Below are 18331 nucleotides of genomic sequence, written 5' to 3' on the forward strand. Positions count from 1 at the left end.
TTGGCTGCCCCCGACCCGTTCGGTTTTTGGTTCGAATGGGGATATGAATGTCGGGAGCTTCCAAGCTTACGCGCAATCACCATCCACGAGAGACCAATTTCACAAATGAGAGTTCCTCCAGTGTTAAAAGCGATGCCTAGTAACTAACCCCTGCTAATTAAGGTAGCGAGTGGCTGAAGGTCACGTTTTCTCCGAAGCCAGAGCCAAGCGGCGGCAGGCAATGAACTCAGCAAGCCGTTGCTAACAGAGATGTTTTTTGCTTCTCAACACATATACCCAAATTAACGGTCAGATTCATGCCGAGGCCATTGAGCCTAAGTCTTGAGCCTAAACCAAAAGGATTCAAAACCGGGCATTCCGGTCAAATGAGCGCTCAATAGCGATGCGCCGACCTCTAAGGGAAATATTTCGAAGTTCTAATTAACGGAGTTTGTATTGGGGGAACTGAACCGGAGGAATGTTACAAGGACTAACCATCCTTCCTACTGAGAAAGACAGCCAAAGCTTACGACTCGATGGTGTCGAGCCGCATTTAAAGAGAATGTCTCTATTACGCTCCCGGACTTAGTATTCGATATGGGCCGGGCCTTTTGAAGCGCGCAAAACAACTTGCCAGACACGATAGCTGAATCTTTGCGATCTTAAAAATGTATGTCTAGGGCCATTATAATGTGCCAATAGCACTTTACTAAGCTTATTTACGTTTCTTCTGACCATACTCCTTGAGAATTGTTTTTGAGCTGAATAAAGAACCGCCGGACTTCGTCACATAATAGCGAATCCATGAACAATCGATCCATCAAAGATCAGCTATCCAGTAGTGGGACTTATAGTCATAATTTCGAGCAAAATCTCACTGATCATGGCATATACCACGATGGGTATGAGCACCCAGATAGGAGCATTCCAGACCTATCAGGAAATTGGACCGAGATTCATGAGAGCCTAAGACGCGCTTCACCCTCTCCCGCAAAATTCGATGGCCAGGAACTCCAGGAATCAATGCATACGTCAATGCATGCGTCACCACAGAAAAGAAAAGTAAAAGTATTGAGATCTTAGAAGACGGAAGTGATGATACAACCGTCGGTGGAGATTACGTATTTTGCCATTTTTATGGCCTGGGACTCAACTTCGGCCATTCTGCATAACCGACACATTTGAGATGCTCCTGTAGCGAATCGCTACTTATCGAAATGCCCGAGATTGACCTAATGTCAATATAGTAGGAAGTCTCAAAGACACGTAGGGACCGTGAGATGGATTCTTTTGCACTGGAATTCGTGGCTAGTTGACCCGTGGATTTGAAGTTGCATGGATAACCCTCTTGAAGAATAAACTGAGAGGGGAAAGTGACAATAAAGTTGAAGTTATACCACTTGCAATCATCCAGGCAGCATCATATATATTGCAAAGAGAATCACAGTGTTCAGTGCAGCTGTAAGTGCAGCTGTAAGTGCAGCTGTATCTTAAAGTTCCAGAGGAGTGATGGGAGACACAAATGTCTTCAACTTGAACAATCCTTGAAGGGGGCGCCTTGGTCAAGATCAAGAGGCCACAAACTCTGTTATCACCACATGGCAAATATCTTTTGACTACATGCGGGAAGCAAAGGACATCAGCAGCCGACATATTGTCCATCTCATAGATTCTCCCAATGGGGATTGTCTTCGATAGCTTTTCCTGGGTTAAGCTTCATTGTTCATTGTGAGTGTCAGTTATGCTGTAATTTATTGTATGACGGGCCAGTTGGACAATTCAATGGGGGTTGACGTTGGTCACAAGGTTTTATGCCTGCCAGCATTTTTTTTGTTAACCCCCCGTGGCAAGTGGAAGCTTGGAGGAAATACTGAAACCTCCTGGGGGGAGAAGATGGTGCCAATTTTGCAACCTTTTATTGGCCCAATATCAGTTGTATGTTGCCCATGATTCGAAAATGCTAATACGGGCAGAACTCCGGAGTAGAATTCAATTGAATGGAATCTCTTATGCTTAATATTCTAATTTGTGAAGAAGGGAGGATTTTGGTTTGTTGCAACTTGCCGCCATATTTTCTGCTGGTATGATTAAAATTTATCTTTACTCCAAAAATTCTCTCCTTCTTGGAAGTTTTGGAATTTCCTTGGAACATTCCGGAGGACAGAGAATCTTGGTCTCAAAAATTAATTGCAAGAGAGCCGAGCCCTGGTTTAGTTAACTAACTTGGTTAGTTACTCAGCCACTGCCCTATCGCCGGTGACGCCGTGGCTGGAATATTAAGTTGGTGCTGACGAGTGCTGATCAATTCGCCCCCATACAAAATCCCAGACACCAGCGACTCGAGTCATCGAACCGAATCAGCAGCCGTGCAAGTCTTCAATCCCGCAACGGACATTTCTTCAAAACTAGAGGTACCTGGTTCTATCGAACCTGCTTTGCGCTTACTGCACATAGAAATTCTATCATTATCTTTCCTGGTACTCCGTAAACCCGCCCGGAACCACTTCTGGAGCTTAGTTACTAGCCCGAATAGCATCAACCACAATGGCGGACAAATTTGTAACGATCCCCCCCCCCTGCCCTATCAACTTTTCATCGCCTACCTGCTGCTAAATACCCCTATACTAACCTTTCCACTAGAGCTCTCCACCTCCAGCCTATCCTCCACCGGCCCATACTGGAAACTACCCGCCTCAAGGTGCCTCACAAGACTACTATGGCGGCCAGCAACCGCAATATCCTCCGCCACAGCAAGGCTACTATCCTCCTCCTCAGCAGGGCTATCCACAGCAAGGAATGTATTACGGGCCCCCTCAGCAAGGATACCCGCCGCCACAGGGACAGTATGTCGAAGATCGAAGAAAAGATATGGGAACTGGCATATGTGCTGGTATATTAGGTGCCTTAGCGTGCTGCTGCTGTCTCGATATCATCTTCTGAGTGCTCAGAATCGGGCAGACTTGGGAGCAGCTTGTGGGGAGACAGATGTTTTCCTTTTCTCTCTTTTTTCCCGGGCAGCTGGTGGTGTTTTGGTGGTTAGCTTCTCGAACTTCTAGCTTGTGCTCCATTATTCGCTGATGGTTCTTGCTTTAGAGTATGTGCTATGAGTTTTTCTCTTGTTCACTGGAGATATTATTATCTGGTTTGGCTGTTTGGAAGTGCTTTACATTGAGCTTAGCATGCATTTTTTTTGTCTCTGCAGGTCGTAGTGGGCAGGTGTTTCTGTGAGATGGTTATCTGCTGTGTTCCTTGAATTGCACTGACTAGGTACTTCAATATAGATGAGGCAGTTCTCATCTAGACATGGATTCTCCCTAGACTTCCTTTACGGAGCTAATATTTTTGCTTTGCAAATGTCAGCATTTATTTTTTACTTTTATTTTTATTTTTATTTTTATTTGTTTTTTTTTTTTTTTTTGTGCTATTTACTCCAAACTTCTCTTTTCCCATGCGAAAGCTCTAGTCTAATGGTTGTGGTCCTCATTCATGGGAAATTGTACCAGTGGTCCCTAAGAACAACCAGCCAAAGATGTTGACTTATCATGTAAAGAGAACCGCCTTGCCATCATAAATACAGATTGTACTCCGTACACCGCTTGCTGACAGTGAAAATGAAGCCATGTTGAAGTCTTTGTTATTCAAAGCACAACATTGCCATATATTGTATTGGCCTCGACTGAGATTATTATGGTGAGGTGGCGCCACTTTGGTTCATAAACCTGGAGGATAAACAATCAATATCTGGTATATCTTGCAGTACTAGCTAGATACCAAACATCGCTTAGGTCATTTCCATCATTAAAGCAAAGAACAGGAAATAACAAAGGGGGTTAAATGTTAATAACACAGAAAAATTTGAAGCAGCCCAGGAAAAAGCTGCTCTAGAGAGTGGGAACTAGGGTGGCCTAAAAAGAATTAACAGAGAAGGCGAAAGTGGCCATATAATGAAAGGGATAGGAGAGTGATATGTAAGGGGGTAGTCATTAGTTCTGCGGTAAAGTTCTATCTTTAAAGAACATTTTTATCTGCTGGGCATGAAGCCCGGTGAATTGGAAGTGTCTAGTTTTTATCTTCAAGCTTAGCCTCCTTAAGTTCTTCGGCGACGTCGGCAACAGCATCGGTTTCTTGCTTGAGTTCAGCTTCAGCAGAGACATGGCCGTTGACACCTGCATTTTTGATGGCTTGCTTCTTCGCATGGTCAGTCGAACCGTTGACAGATGTCTCCTCTTCCTCGAGCTTGGCAAGCTCTTCCCTTGCCTTCTTTATGTTCTAATCGACTGTAAGTATCTGGATTCCAAGAATAAAGACATGTGCTACATACCTCGTCAGTCTTGGCAGCTTGATTCTTCTTCCAATCGCGCAGTTTCTCGACAAGCTTTTCGATCACAGCTGGAACGTCGGACTGATTCATTGGGGGATCCACCTTGACGCGGGAAAATTCTTCGATGACGCCGAAACTAAGGTTAAATTGTGACTTAGTTTCGCTGGTCGCTGCTCCTTTCTTTCCCTTCTTATTCTTCTTTCCTCCACCACCAACGAAGTAGTCATCGTCACGGTCTTCTTTTCTCACGACGCGGACTCCTTTCATGTTGGCATCGTCAACTGTTCTGCCAATTTCAGCACGGAAGTTGCCAGACTGGGTCTTTTTATCCTCGGCCAAGCCAAGGGATGAAAGGTCGTAGTTGGGATCAAAGTGACGAATGAGGCCTTGAGCGGTGAGAATCTCGTCCGTGTAGGCTGGTCGGGAAGCTTCCTCCAACTTCTTATCGGCGATCTTCTTCTTTCTCTCCCGCTCATATTTCTCTCTTTCGGCTCTTTGGCGTTCCTTGCGGATTCGCTCTAACTCTTGCTCATACTCTCTGTAAGCTTTTCGAGCGGTGTAGTAAGTATCCTTGATCTCCCTCACTGAAGCACGAGCTTTTTGCACCTGGCCCTGGAGCTGGCTTCTTTCATCTCTAAGAGCTTTAATGTTTTTGAATACACCATCCTGTTCAGCTTTGATTTCGTCCAACTCTTTTTGAATGGCCGTATATTTGTCACTGAGAGTCCTTTGTTCGGGGTTATCGAGGCCCTTTTTCAAGGTAGTCAATTGAGATTTGAGATCATCAATATGCTTCTGGGTTTCTTCAAACCCGGAGAAACCCTTTCGTTGCTTCCGGAGGCTGGAAATTTCCGCAAGAGCCTTCTTTTCATCGACGAGCTTCATGGTACCAGAATCGACCTGTCTCTCGAGACGCTGGATTTCGCGGTCGATTTCTTCGACATTTTTGAAGCCCACTCGGCCTCGGGCAGCCTTTTGCTCGGCAATACGAGACTTGATTGAATTATCGAGCGCATTAATCTTCTCCTGCAAGCTGGCGCGAGATGCTTTGAACCCTTGCTGTTGTTGGCGGATGGATGCAAGTTGGGAGCGCAGTTCCTGCTGTTTCTTTGCAACTGGCGAGTCTTGGTTGCGCGGGGTTCCGAGATCCAGCTTTGACTTCACTGCCTCCTAAATATATGCAAATTACTCTGGTTAGCGACTATTTGAAACTAGATGTCACCGCCATGTGTAGATAGCGCTGAGACAATCATCAAACGCACCAATTTCTGCTGAACAGATGCAAGCTCTTTTTCAGCCTTTGCAAGATTTTCTTTGTAGGCTTCTTCATTTGGCCTCTCAGGTCTAGTTGTTGGCTTCTCGGGCTGCTGAACCTTTGGCTCAGCAGCCGGGGTTGGGTTAGCGACGACAGCAGCCATGTAGACGACTAATCAAAGGAAAAGCCCGGAGTGCGGCAGGATAACAATGAAATATATTTAATGCTCAACCAACAGGTAGATGTTAGAGTGATATCCACACCAGGTCAGCAATTGAACCACTTGGCCTGATTGTCAGCCAAGGTTGTGTTGTTCACAGTTTTGACTTTTCAGGGCCAATTTTTTGCTTTTGGGGGAAACAAGTGTGAGTCGGTGGCCCGTGCGCCAACCAATCTGAGAGCTGCGATGGGAGATGGATTTTTCGAGAACATCTTCTTGCTAACCTGTTTACTGGCTGGCATCTGTGCTTAGGCGGCGATTCAAAAAGGAAGAACTGTGATGATAACTTCTTTGAGGTTCTATCAGCAGTACTTTTAGTGGCCCTACAGCTTTCTTTCTTTCTTTCTTTGAAAGACTCGATTGCGACCCGCGGAGGCGTCAGCGCTGGCGACGATGGCGGACGAGGATTTCTCAAAGGCTTCCGCGGAGGCAGATCGCGAGATGACGCGGTTATGGCGCACATGGAGAACAGTCTTTGAGATGTTACTTGACAGGGTATGCCGTCCCAGTAACTCGCGTGCATGGGCGGGTGTGTGATATGCCGTGAAAGAGTTTGCTAATCAAGTCATATCTTCTAGGGTTATGAGGTTACTGAGGAAGAAGTAAACGTTCCTCTAGCCGAGTTTCGAACAAAGTATTCCGATGCGCTTGGCTTTCCCGAGTACGTATATGCCATAAGCATGATCATGTTCACTTCGTCTGTTTCCTATCTGACCAGTATACGCAGCCGCAACAAGATGCGCATCAGCGCCCGGCCCTCACAAACCATGATTGAAAAGTATACTCCTCTCGCTTCGCCCGCCAAACCCAATCCCGTTCCCGAATGCGGCACCATCTACGTCGAGTTCTGCGCCGACGCCCAAGGTGTAGGAACCAAGCAGGTCCGCGCTTTTAACCACTTCGTCGACGAACAAAACTACCACACCGGCATCTTTATAACACAATCTCCCATTTCTCCCTCCGCGATCCGCCTATTGACCGGTATTCCCGGACGCTTCTGCGAACATTTTTTGGAGCAGGAGTTATTGGTCAATATCACGCATCATGAGCTGGTGCCAAAACATGTATTGTTGAGCGCGGAAGAGAAGAAAAGACTGCTGCAGAGATACAGGCTGAAGGAATCTCAGCTACCCAGAATTCAAATTGGTGATCCAGTGGCGAAGTATTTGGGTTTGAGACGAGGGCAGGTTGTCAAAATCATCAGAAAGAGTGAAACAGCTGGACGATATGCCAGTTACCGATGGGTTACTTAAATCAAGCTCACGGTGAACTGACAAATTCTGAGGAAACTTCGCCCCCCTCTGCACGAGTGCAATGTTGCAGAAGGCAAATTCAGGCAGATTGCAGGACGCTAGAGCTCTATTTTAAAGATAAGCCGTTGTTTCCATTCGCGTCGATCTTAAGGCAGAAGGGGCTTGTAATTTTTTCTTGATCTTGACTAGCATGATGGCGTATGGGCTTTTTGGGGCTTTTTTCCGCCCCCTTTAACCTCTATTGTTTATTAAGGAGTTTGCTTTGGGCGAGATTTTGGTAACTCGAGACCGGCCAAAGAATCGAAAGATCAAAATTTTATGTAACAATCAGTTTTTATAGCGAAATAAACATGATGTATTTACAGTCTCGCCTTCGCTGCACTCTCATTATTTCTCACGACAGTGCCCTTTTTACCACCGTTTTTCTGTTGCTCCCTTAGCACTCGCCTCAAAATCTTCCCACTCGCACTCTTTGGAATCTCCTCTGTAAACTCTACCTCCACAAGCCACTTATGTCTTACCTTCTTCTCCTGGACATACTTAATAAGCTTTCTTCCAGTTGCCACAAGGTCGTCGTCCTTTCGTGCTGGTTTCAATACCACGTATGCCTTAGGTCTTTCCCCAGAATATTCATCCGGGACAGCGAGGACGGCTGCATCCTCGACATCCGGATGACCCAGAAGCAAATCTTCCAGTTCAGCTGGAGCAACACCGATACCTTTGACTTTAATCATTTCCTTGATCCGGTCCGTAATAGTGATAAAGCCTTCTTCATCGATCTTGCCGACGTCACCAGTATGTAGCCAGCCATCTTCATCAAAGGTCTCGCGAGTTGCTTTGGGGTTGTTCAAGTAGCCCATTACCACTTGAGGCCCGCGGGCAAGAATTTCTCCCGGTTGGTTGTATCCAAGTTCGGCACCAGTGTCCGGATCGATGATTTTGACCTCAGTGTTGGCAACAATGGTGCCAACACGGAACGCATACTCATAACCCATTTTGCCAATGGGGTGCGTGGTTATGCAGCTGCAAGATTCGGTCATGCCGTACCCTTGTTTGAAGCCGGTTCCGGGGAACTTCTTTTCCAAAAACGCTAGGATCTCTGCGCTTAGAGGAGCGGCGCCGGAGGAGAAGCGTTCAACATGTGATAAGTCATACTTATCAACAACGGGATCACGGACCAATCGAATTAAGATGGGTGGGACAAGCAACATCTCTTTGATCTTAAACGTGGAGACCGCATCGAGCATAGCCTCCATGGTAAATGACGGGAGCATGTATATTTCCGCGTTGAGAAGAACAGGCAAATGGAGTTGATGGACAAGCCCAGTGACTAAGTGTCAAAAAATAAGACTTCTTTCCATGTTAAGGGATAAATCTGGCTCTAGCTTACTGTGAAATAAAGGTAGCACAGCGAGAACCTTCTTGTGCGATTCTGGCGTTACCTGCTGGACCTGCAAGCACTGGGCGATGACATTTTGGTGTGCAATCATCACCTATGAGAATGTATCAGTATCAAACAACAAGATGAAATAAAACTAAGAGTTAGTTGCCTTACTGCTTTTGGCAACCCTGTTGTCCCACTGCTAAAGCTCAAGAAGCCGCATACGTCCTTGTTCCTTTTCCCAGGGGGTATCTTAAATGCTTTTACCTGTCCTTCAGAGCCGTAGCTCCTCCCGATATCCAAGAGCTGTTTCATTGTTGTATACCCTTCCACTTCGCCTTCAAGCAGAAATATCCGGTTCTGGGGGATGCCGGCATTCTTGGCAGCCTCAACAGCAACAGTCATTGAAGATGGCATAGTCATCAAGATCTTCGCTTGAGCTGTCTTCAACGCATATGTCATCTCATCCACATTATATGCAGGTGAAGCACCAGACACAACGCCTCCTAAATGGCTCAAACCGGACAGCGTAAGCCATAATCACATTAACGAAAATATTCCCCTTGTATGGGGGTTGGAATGGGTCAACAGGGAGGTGTAACGAACCCACTCTGATGGCCCCCAGCATGGCAACTGGGTACCATATTGTGTTCTGGCTAAACAATGCCACCGTATCTCCTTCCTTAAAGTCAAACATCCTTACTAGAGCGGTCGAGAGGAATGTGGTGTACTCCTTGACCTGCGCAAAGCTGACGCGCTCCCGTGTGGAGGCATTTGTGTACCCGGCAATCTCGGAAGCTGGATATTTGGACAATGGGCAATGGGGAGAATAAGGATCAAAGAGCCAATCCCAAACCGTGACATCCGTTGGGACTATGAGTAAACGCATGGTTAGAACTGGCAGCTGATCCGCACACCAGGTGTCGCGTAGTAGATATACACATGGAATTGGTATGAGGGACCCTTACTGTCAAGGGGAGGATTAAGAGACTTGAAAACCATAATTGCCTTATGGGGGTATCTGTGTTAAAAGAAAATGGATATAGGAATCAAAAGGTGGATTTCCGATGAGAAATCATGCTGTGGAAGAAAACAGTCAAAACAGAAGCCAAGGGATAGTTTATATTGAATGTTCCCAGGAACACCGCTGGCCCCGCAAGAAAAGGCTTCCTAAGCCCAAGCTTCATATCACTCATGATGCCCTAGCTGCAAGGCCGAATTGCTCAGTATGCGGAGTTGAAGCTCTTGGGTGGGACAAGCGACGTGCTCTTTTGGAGGCCGGTTACACTAGAGAAATGGATATCATGGGATTGGTCGGTTGCAATATCATGCAATCGATCGAATCATCAGAGCAACACTGTTGGTTAGCTTGCTTCCAACGCAGAAGCCAGTGTCAAAAGAGCGGTTTTCCCCTCATCAATCATGTCGGATCTCGGTCTCTCGTCCTTGTCGAGGACGGCGGGGAAACGCTAGGTAGCGAACCGATCGGCTTTTCAAGAAAACTGTGGTCGCTATTTCCATCAAAGAGCATAGGCACAATTAGCGTGGTTTCTAGTGTGTAATATAATACAGAGAACTACACGTCATAATTGGTTGATATGGACTTATTACTGTATGCCAAGGTTTCAGTGACTATGGCCATGTTCTATTGGCCAAGAGAGAAAGTCTAAAAAGTATATTGCCCTGTCTCACCGCCTGACCACCTGGCCGAGCAAGAGTATGCAAATCAAGCCAGCATAAATGTTTAAATCAGAGGCATATTGGCCAGAAATATCTTTCAAAAGAGCTTTTTTGACCATGGTTGAGGCATTAGAGAGTGCTGTATGGAGAACAAGATGCAGGTTTCCATGGAGAGACATGTTTTTTGCACCAATGTGTTGCAACTTCATTGATGGTTCCAGATGCTCTAGCCAATAGATTTGCATTTTGATTTGCAGTGAACTCTATGTAAGTAGTATGATGTTTCATTGGCTTTTGGATCAATGCTCGTCGCTAGTGTTGTATTCAAACAAAACCGCGCTAATTGTGCCTCAACCTACGGACAAGGGGATAACTTATATAATTGAATTCGCTCGGGCCCAAAGTCCGGATTGATAATAGCTACCCATTTCTATTGGGTATGGCTTTTAATTGTCGCGATTCACTAGTTACGCGACAGCGCCATGGATGGCGGCCTCGGAGTCGGCTATTCTAAATTCCATTAGTTACCAGGTGACGTTCCCACCTCCTATGATGTATATACGGAGTACACATTTCCCACTTGATATCAGAGGATGATGAGACCCATGGAAGGATTTTTAGCAGTTCTATTTATTCCTAGTTACATATCAGGGCTTGCGTATAGATGTTCTTGAGGTTCGCTAACCAGTCGCAGGGAAGACTAAGCCAGCCAAAGGCGCTCCTCCTTCATGTCACCCATTTCACAGCGCGAAGCAAAAAGAACTCTTCTAACTTGGGACCTCGTGCGTACTTCGCTAGGAAGATGTTGCATTGGCAACCTTGAGCCCTCATGCCGGAATTAAGTCTCTCGAATTGGTAGCATCATTTCAGCTAATTCTTCGCGTCAACGGGGTCTAAATAAAAGTCAAATTCGAGGATATTTCTTGCGCATATCGTCCTAGGTAATATCTCAAGTTTTCATAATTTTGCAGGGGCTGACATGAGCTCCAGGTCTCGATGAGGGATATCGAGGTAATCCCACATAAAATGGAACCGGTCACTTCCAAAAAATGGTTCAGCATTCCCCTTCCCGTCATGCACCCAGAACCACGGACAGCCAAATGCCCCAAGAGTTTTTACGGCGTGCTCAGTATTGTCCGCCAGAGTTTTCTTTATCTCGGGGTCATTTCCACCTTTCAGGATCTCCTGCGCTTGCGCCTCGTCAAACACCTTGCGTGCTGCAATCAGGAGATTTTCGGGCTTTGAAATGTCAAGCTGCCCATTCCACATAGTTTCAAAACATGATTCGAAGAAGTCTTCATGTTTCTCTGGGTATTGCTTCTTGGCATATACAAGACAACGTTGGGGCTAAAATTGGATTAGCATGGTCTAACTGAGCAATATGAGGAGGAAAAGTCCGCGAGTATACCAGTAGCGAGAGTATAGGGAAAAAAGGTGGGATTTTGAAGCTTTTTCCAAAGTACTTTTGGGCCCTTGGGCCGTCGTACTTGGCGTAGAGCGCTTTAGCTGGGAGCGTCCATGGCGGTTTATTTCCTTTAATCTCACACAGTTAGATCAGCTTGCTCTGAACAATAGGTATGAAGGGTGTATGTATCTCTTCATCAGAAAGACGCACCACTGCCTACGTTAATCCCCCCTAGGAATACCGGAATAAATCTAAGAAGGGCCACGATTAACGCACTCGGTTCACTGGGAGGGCTGTAGATAAGCCACTTACTCGACAGATACATCCGAGTCTGCCAGGGCCTTTCTATTCTGGCGGAGATAAGAAAGGGCGAAAAAGCTAAAGGGAGACACTGGGGCAACGATAAGTTCTCCGGTCGCCATTAACTAGTTATTTGCTCTGGTTTCAACTTACCGCAGTCGATGTAGCATTCGATCTTCTTTTGGTTCATCTTTCCAAGCGTTTTACTCAGTGCTACCATTCAATTTGATCGAGAAGTCGGGGAAACTGGTCGTTTCTATAACACCGTCGGGGACGCATCGTGGATAGTAGTTAGAGTTGCCGAGGCTCTCTTTAGGACCGGAACCAAGTTCAAGCTACACGGCACAAAGCTTGACAGAAGGTACAAAAGATCATCACAACCTCCACAAAAGCGGTTTGCAATTGTTTAATAATCAGATAATAACTAAGTCGATCGTGGATGGTTGCCAGTGACGTGATGTGCCGAGGCATTTCAAGCTACAGCAACTTCTAGCTTCACTGCAAGCATTATCTTCGAGGCCAGAATTTAAAACATGCCAGTTGATACCATTGATTCATTTCCGTCTTTAGAGACATGTGGTATATCAATCCTTATCATCACCAGCCATGACAGAAATAGGTTCGTGGTCAGTTGCTCTAGTCGTAGGTGCATCTCGGGGCATCGGACGACAGGTTGCCATAGATCTGGCCAAGAACGGTTACAGAGGTACTGTACTCCCCATCGTGCAGCATATGCCGTACAGTTATGTAAAGCACAGGAGCCACGAGCTGATAAATCTTAAGTGGTTGTGGCAGCTAAGAGCACATCGGATGCTTCCAAGACCTCGCCATTCCCGCCAGATCCAAACTCCCCTGCATCCACCATCAGCACCGTGCAGCGTGAAATCCAAGAGAATGGCGGAGAAGCCAAAGCCATCCAGGTCGACACCAGGGATTTCGACAGTGTGACGCGTATGGTTGATTCTACTGTGGAGGTATACGGCCGTTTGGATGTAATAATTTACAATTCTGGGGCAATCTGGTGGGCATCGGTGGAAAACACACCTATGAAACGGTTTCAGCTTATGCAAAAGGTGAACGTGGAGGGCTTATATGGCGCTGTTCAGGCTGCCCTGCCGCATTTCAGGAATAATGGTTGGGAAGGCAGGATAATCGTCGTCAGCCCGCCGATCTATTCGAGATTTTTCCGAGGAAAGACTGCCTATGCGATGGGCAAAGTAGCGATGTCTGTGTTGGCTAAGGGTCTATCCATGGATTGGGTAAGAGAAGGCAAAAAGGATATGGCAATTACAAGCATTTGGCCCGCAGTTGTAAGCCTTTCCCTGAAACCTTTTGGGCAAAAACCATAGTATGGCCATACTCACACGAAATTAGGCAATCCAATCAGCTGCTACACCTGACCAAAACTTCATACGGGATCTGAGAAAACCGGTAGGAGTTTGAGCCCTAATATTCGTTGACGCAATTCAACTAAAGAAATATGATAGACTATTTTCTCTGATGCGATTTTGGCTATGCTCCGCTCGCCCGCTGAGGAGGTCAACGGTTGCCTCGAGCTTGATGAAGACTTCCTTCGTAAAAAGGGTGTTTCCGACTTCTCAAAGTACAGTGTCGTGCCCGGAAGCAACCCGCGAAGGATCATGCCCGCCCAACTGCCAGAGCTAACGGTGGCAGAACAAGATGACGAGGGACGTCGAGTAGATAGCACCAAGTTGCGGGCGTCAAAGTTATAGTCACATGATTTTAGCACGAATTTGGTGCGGCCCAATAGGAAGCGCATGCAGCTTCTGCTCTCACCTCTGGAAGGTAGTTGGACTCGTACTGGATTCTCTTATAGGCAAAGTGAATGAGTTGAAACCACCAGAATCCCAGCACAGCCAACATTTAAGCTATATCCAACAAGGGGACTCATAGGAACCCATAGGAACTCATGGAAGGAGGCTTACATATTAACTGCTTTCTTCAAAGTTAACTTCTTGATAACTTGTGCTCTGAAAGGCCGTCAAGGACGATACTAATAAATCAACTTCCGTAAACTCTTGACATCAAAGCGCCTACTTCCAATGGCTCACCGGGAGAAGCTAATGTCTTGGGCCCGGGCTTCTCGTGATGTTTCTTGCAGGGATAAGGCCAACTTACGGGGCACGATGTGTGGATTTCAAAGCAGCCCAGGTCTCGAATGCCGCACGAGCGTCTTGGTCTCTTTCACGACGCAGGGATAATTTATTCTTGGGAAACAGGCAACGCGTCAAAGCTCAAATAAGGGGGCAGTCAGCGAAACACAGGGGAGCCGAAAGCAAACTGGAGGTGCACCGTGCTGGCGGAGATTTAGTTGCAATATCCTGGAAATCGGGCCTATGTTTTGCTGACTTGTCCTGGCCTCGTGGAGTTTTCCGAACGAAAATACGGATGCAAATCCTTCGAATCTGCACGAAATTCCTAAAATTGCGAGTTGCGGACGAATTCTGACATCATCTGGGTTGGGGGCCGCTCTCACAATCTCCTAATTTGATTCTTCTGTGAAGAATATGCACACGAGTGGAAAATCTGTTATCAGCAAGATATAATGATGACCTCTGCACGGTTCTGCACAGTTCCCTCATTGCCCTTTAATAAGAGTGAAACGTTGCAGAAGTGTCTGGCAAGCTTCACATCAACATAGATTCCAACTTCGGATTAGATGAAGCTGTGGAGGCCCTAGTGATCTATTGCCGAAGGGCTTACCGTGGTGGACAACCAAAGGCTTCGATGTCGTATCCCTTACGACCGCCGCTCACCACAGCCTTCTATTTGAGCTCTTGCCCGTAGATCATATCGTTTGCACATAGTCAAGGTTCACGACGGTCAGACTGGTCCGCCATTCACAGCCAAGATTCAAATCCCAAGTTGCGCAACGTCTTGCTGGAAGGACATGAGACCCCCTATTTAACTAAAGGTGAAGACAGAGACATTAATTTCCGTGCCGAGATAGGTGGTAATGTGAATGCCTGTGCAGTACCTCCCCTGGAGTATTGGACCCGAACTGTATTGTTTCTTCGCATGCTGCGCCCAGTCCAGTGTACAAGAAGGAGGATTTATCAGTCAATTAAGATAGGCTTTTTCGTAAGATCGCAAAACCCATTCGCAGTCCTTGGTACTCGATACCTCGTTCGTAAGGACCGAGGCACGATTAAGCGTGGCAATCATCTTGTCTGTCAATCATGAAACGCCCGACGCAATGTATCGAAGGGGAAAATAAAATAAAATAAAATAAAATAAAATAAAAAATAAAGGCAAAAGGGAGGCGGCAAACCTCCTGAGTTAAAACAAAAGGGAAATTTAGTATTCGGCCTCCCCTGGATGCCCTCTGCCCATCAAGGCCTATTTCAGTGGTTTTGCCTGTCTCAGATTACACATCCACAGCCCCTTGTTGTTATCGCGGCCGCCGCGTGGTTCACCAACACACAAAGGCGCAAGCACCGGAGGGCGGCCCTAGTCTGGTAGCTAGACCCCCTTCTGGGGCCCCAGGCAAAAAGATAAGACACGTTTTGTAATTTGTGATTCCAATCACACCCCGGCACCACTACGACATAGTCGCGCTGCTGGGCTGAATATTCTCCCCTCTTTTTCTTTTCTTGAATCAGAGAAAATGGAACACTCATTAGCTAAGTTTCCAGGGATGGACAAGACACGCAATGAAACCAAACAGAAAGGAAAACAAGGGATTCGAGGACAGTGATGACTACCATGTTGTTTACCCTGGTATGAAGTTGTATGTATGAATAAGTTCAGGACTGGGTGCCATTTAATACCAATGCATTTCCATAGATATGCAAGGTGCTGTACTCCATACGGAAGTACATATGTGTATGTGTATGTACGTACATTAACTGTAAGCTGTTTGTAAAATTTCCACCCAACGGAGAACCAGAGTGTTGGTGCCCTCGTGTCCTGGCCCAGTGCTTTGCAGCAGAGATAAAAAAAATTCTTTCCTTTCGCGTATGAAACATATAAATATATGTCGCGCTGCAGGCAAGCATGCTGAAGCCGAAAGGATTAATAGAGTAAGACCAACAAGAAACCCAAGAATGCAAATGCTCTGGACCAAAAATAAACCGCCAAAATAATGCAAGCCGTGCAGTGGGAATATCCAACGCCTCGAGTCCACCTTAGCCGGTAGACAGATACCCATCAACTCCGTTCCCGAACCGCGCCACCAACCAACCAGGCCGTTCAAGGGAAACCACGGCATTGTGCGTAAGGAGGTATATTCGCTGACAAATATGCATCCAATCGAGGGATATATATGCCATAAATGTAGTATGTGCAGATTGCCACCAAGATAGCAATTACCCCTTCTGTTCAGATGTGCAAAAGAAAGGGGGGTCGAAGAACAAAAGCGTAATAGTCACGGAGATCAGTAATCCGTGACCAGCCTGTGAATAACCTCATAATAGTACATATGAATGGTACGATAACCGACCTGATCCCCCAACACCGTCGCCAAACCAGACCATTCGAAAAAAAAAGGGATCCATAACACGTGACATCTCATGCTAGGGCTGCTCAGTGAGCGAGCTTTAAAACAAAAAAACCAAGAAAAAGGCAACAATAGGCAAGGAGATCGAGTCGTATATATAGATAAGGATGTGTCGGATAAAAAGGATCAGGGTACAGCGGTTAGCCACGCGGCTTACGTTCAACGTCGTCGTTTTGCTTAAGGAGTCCGCCCAGATCTTGGAGCTCTGGCAGGGGACCAGCACGGGATGGGGTGAGTTGTGCACGTCTATTCCGTGGCGGAGTGCCTGGAGAGCCAGATCGTGGTGAATTTGATGGGCTATTGACTCGTGCACCGTTAGGTGTGCCATTTGCCGTGGTTGGGCGAGAAAAATTTCGGACACTGGGAGGCGACGGGCGCTGGAGCGAGGATTCTGAAGATCCGGAGTAGGTAGGGGCGGGGGATAGTAGACCGCTTACGGCGTTTAAAAGAGACCGACTGCGAGGCAGTCGTGAATCCTGGGCGTCGGGTTGTAGCTGTTGTGGCGAAGCGTGGGCACCGCTCATCCCTGGTGGGGTGGGAGGATCGAGAAGACCACCGACATCGTTTAGGGAGACTTTGGACAGTGACATGTAGGCGGGAGGCATGGTCGTGTCCTTGGGGGAAGGGTGGGCGTTGGTTTCTATATACTCGTGAGGATATACCTTCAGACCACCCATGCTATCAGTTGTAGACGTACGATCGTCATCGGCATGAGCTTGAGAATATGAAAATTGCCAGTTCGGATCAATCGACCCGCGCTTTGCCAAACAGGCAGACGGAATGGCTACGGGAGCCGGTCGGATCTTTTGGTAGCTTGGGGAACGCAGCTCTGGGTCCAAGCGGATGCCGAGATCTCCGACAAGGTCGGCGTCGCTACCCCAGTGGTGGTGGGTTATAGTTGCTCGTCGTGAAGATGCCTGCTCGACACTCTCGCTCAAGGAGCCGGCCTTGAATTTATGCTTTTTGAGTCCTCTGTCTCGAACAAAGGAGCCAATGACGATAGCATTGGAAACCGCGGCCGCTGCGAGAATTTCGAGGGATGCAAGCAAAGAACGATATTGTTGCGAACCCTGTCGTGAAATTACGGATGGTACACGGTAGCAGGTAATCGCAATCAGAACCGAAGATAACCCGAATAGAAGAATCAGCGACACTTTTCGCTTGGTGGGCATGGCTGAAAGAAAAATGATGGGTATGGGAAATCCGATGAGCAGGAGATCAGTTATAACATCACAGGTTCCCATGGTGATCAGCTGCGCATAGCCCTGACGGCACTTGGGGCCAGGATCTGGAATAACTTGCCAATAATGGTCGAATGGCTGACATTCAGTCAGCGTTGCAAGGACGACCGCGATGAATGTGACGAGCAAGAAATAGCGGATGGCTAGTAGGACATGCTGAAAGGAACGCCGCCATATCTGGTCTGTCAGGCGTTTGAGAAACGCCGTAACCGAGAACTTGGCCGTCCAAATGCTGTAGGCGTAGTTGAGTCAGTTTCACAGCTCATTTCCGTCAAAAGGAACGGTGGAATCGAATATTGGTTGAATAATGTCGGGGGTGGAGGTTTGCTTACAATAGAGCATAGAATATGCGGGCTCCCAGAACCATCCTACTCCCAAGCTCCCGGTGCGATACATCCTGAGCAGAAAAACCCGTGGTTACGGCATTATTTGTTCCCCAAAGCAAAACCATATGGACAAAGCCCATGCGAATAAGCAGCGGTATAATACTCAAGGCCATAATTCGATCTTCTGGAAATAGTCTCTCCGTGCGGATATATCGACCACAAACCCGGATGAGAATGATCGTGAGGGAGAAACCAGTCGCCCACCAGCTCACCAGCAGCGTCGGGTTCGTCTCTCTCCTGGACTGGGCCGGAGGAGCATCTGAGTACAGACGACGAGTGAGAGCCAGAGTGGACTCCATGGCGCCGAACCGCCTCCGTGGAGGGGTCAGGAAGTTGAAACGGTTGTCTTCAGGACAGTAGAGGTGTTCACGTAGCTCGGGTAGTCATCATA

The 18331-nt window shown here is 47.0% G+C and overlaps 7 protein-coding genes across 7 annotated transcripts; 3 read left to right on the top strand and 4 right to left on the bottom strand.

Annotated features, from left to right (window-relative positions):
• Window positions 1-2523: 2523 nt before the first annotated feature.
• Window positions 2524-2919, top strand: D8B26_002913 (uncharacterized protein; the record flags this gene model as incomplete). Its single annotated transcript, XM_003068785.2, has 2 exons — window positions 2524-2538; window positions 2620-2919. The coding sequence occupies 2 exons, from the start codon at window positions 2524-2526 to the stop codon at window positions 2917-2919; spliced, it is 315 nt and encodes a 104-aa protein (XP_003068831.1).
• Window positions 2920-3804: 885 nt separating this feature from the next.
• Window positions 3805-5853, bottom strand: D8B26_002914 (uncharacterized protein). The gene is made up of 3 exons (XM_003068784.2): window positions 5563-5853; window positions 4301-5470; window positions 3805-4248 (listed from the first exon to the last, which is right to left on the bottom strand). The coding sequence occupies exons 1-3, from the start codon at window positions 5716-5718 to the stop codon at window positions 4039-4041; spliced, it is 1536 nt and encodes a 511-aa protein (XP_003068830.2). The 5' UTR covers window positions 5719-5853; the 3' UTR covers window positions 3805-4038.
• A 315-nt stretch (window positions 5854-6168) lies between these two features.
• On the top strand, window positions 6169-7028 carry RPB5 (DNA-directed RNA polymerases II 24 kDa polypeptide (RNA polymerase II subunit 5); the record flags this gene model as incomplete). The annotated part of the gene is made up of 3 exons (XM_003068783.2): window positions 6169-6270; window positions 6354-6436; window positions 6503-7028. 3 exons carry the CDS (start codon window positions 6169-6171, stop codon window positions 7026-7028), a joined length of 711 nt encoding a protein of 236 aa, XP_003068829.1.
• Window positions 7029-7374: 346 nt separating this feature from the next.
• Window positions 7375-9411, bottom strand: D8B26_002916 (uncharacterized protein; the record flags this gene model as incomplete). Its single annotated transcript, XM_003068782.2, has 5 exons — window positions 7375-8358; window positions 8419-8521; window positions 8584-8915; window positions 9016-9282; window positions 9378-9411. The coding sequence occupies 5 exons, from the start codon at window positions 9409-9411 to the stop codon at window positions 7388-7390; spliced, it is 1707 nt and encodes a 568-aa protein (XP_003068828.2). The 3' UTR covers window positions 7375-7387.
• Window positions 9412-10863: 1452 nt separating this feature from the next.
• D8B26_002917 (uncharacterized protein) lies at window positions 10864-12014 on the bottom strand (the record flags this gene model as incomplete). Its single annotated transcript, XM_066123989.1, has 5 exons — window positions 10864-11436; window positions 11498-11622; window positions 11705-11745; window positions 11807-11885; window positions 11948-12014. The coding sequence occupies 5 exons, from the start codon at window positions 12012-12014 to the stop codon at window positions 11047-11049; spliced, it is 702 nt and encodes a 233-aa protein (XP_065980064.1). The 3' UTR covers window positions 10864-11046.
• Window positions 12015-12400: 386 nt separating this feature from the next.
• On the top strand, window positions 12401-13672 carry D8B26_002918 (uncharacterized protein; the record flags this gene model as incomplete). The annotated part of the gene is made up of 4 exons (XM_003068780.2): window positions 12401-12500; window positions 12578-13104; window positions 13169-13225; window positions 13282-13672. 4 exons carry the CDS (start codon window positions 12401-12403, stop codon window positions 13525-13527), a joined length of 930 nt encoding a protein of 309 aa, XP_003068826.2. The 3' UTR covers window positions 13528-13672.
• Window positions 13673-16453: 2781 nt separating this feature from the next.
• D8B26_002919 (uncharacterized protein) lies at window positions 16454-18239 on the bottom strand (the record flags this gene model as incomplete). The annotated part of the gene is made up of 2 exons (XM_003068779.2): window positions 16454-17786; window positions 17887-18239. The coding sequence occupies 2 exons, from the start codon at window positions 18237-18239 to the stop codon at window positions 16454-16456; spliced, it is 1686 nt and encodes a 561-aa protein (XP_003068825.1).
• Between the last annotated feature and the right edge of the window lie 92 nt (window positions 18240-18331).

This window comes from Coccidioides posadasii, chromosome 2, assembly GCF_018416015.2.
Source record: "Coccidioides posadasii str. Silveira chromosome 2, complete sequence".
Taxonomy (NCBI): domain Eukaryota; kingdom Fungi; phylum Ascomycota; class Eurotiomycetes; order Onygenales; family Onygenaceae; genus Coccidioides; species Coccidioides posadasii.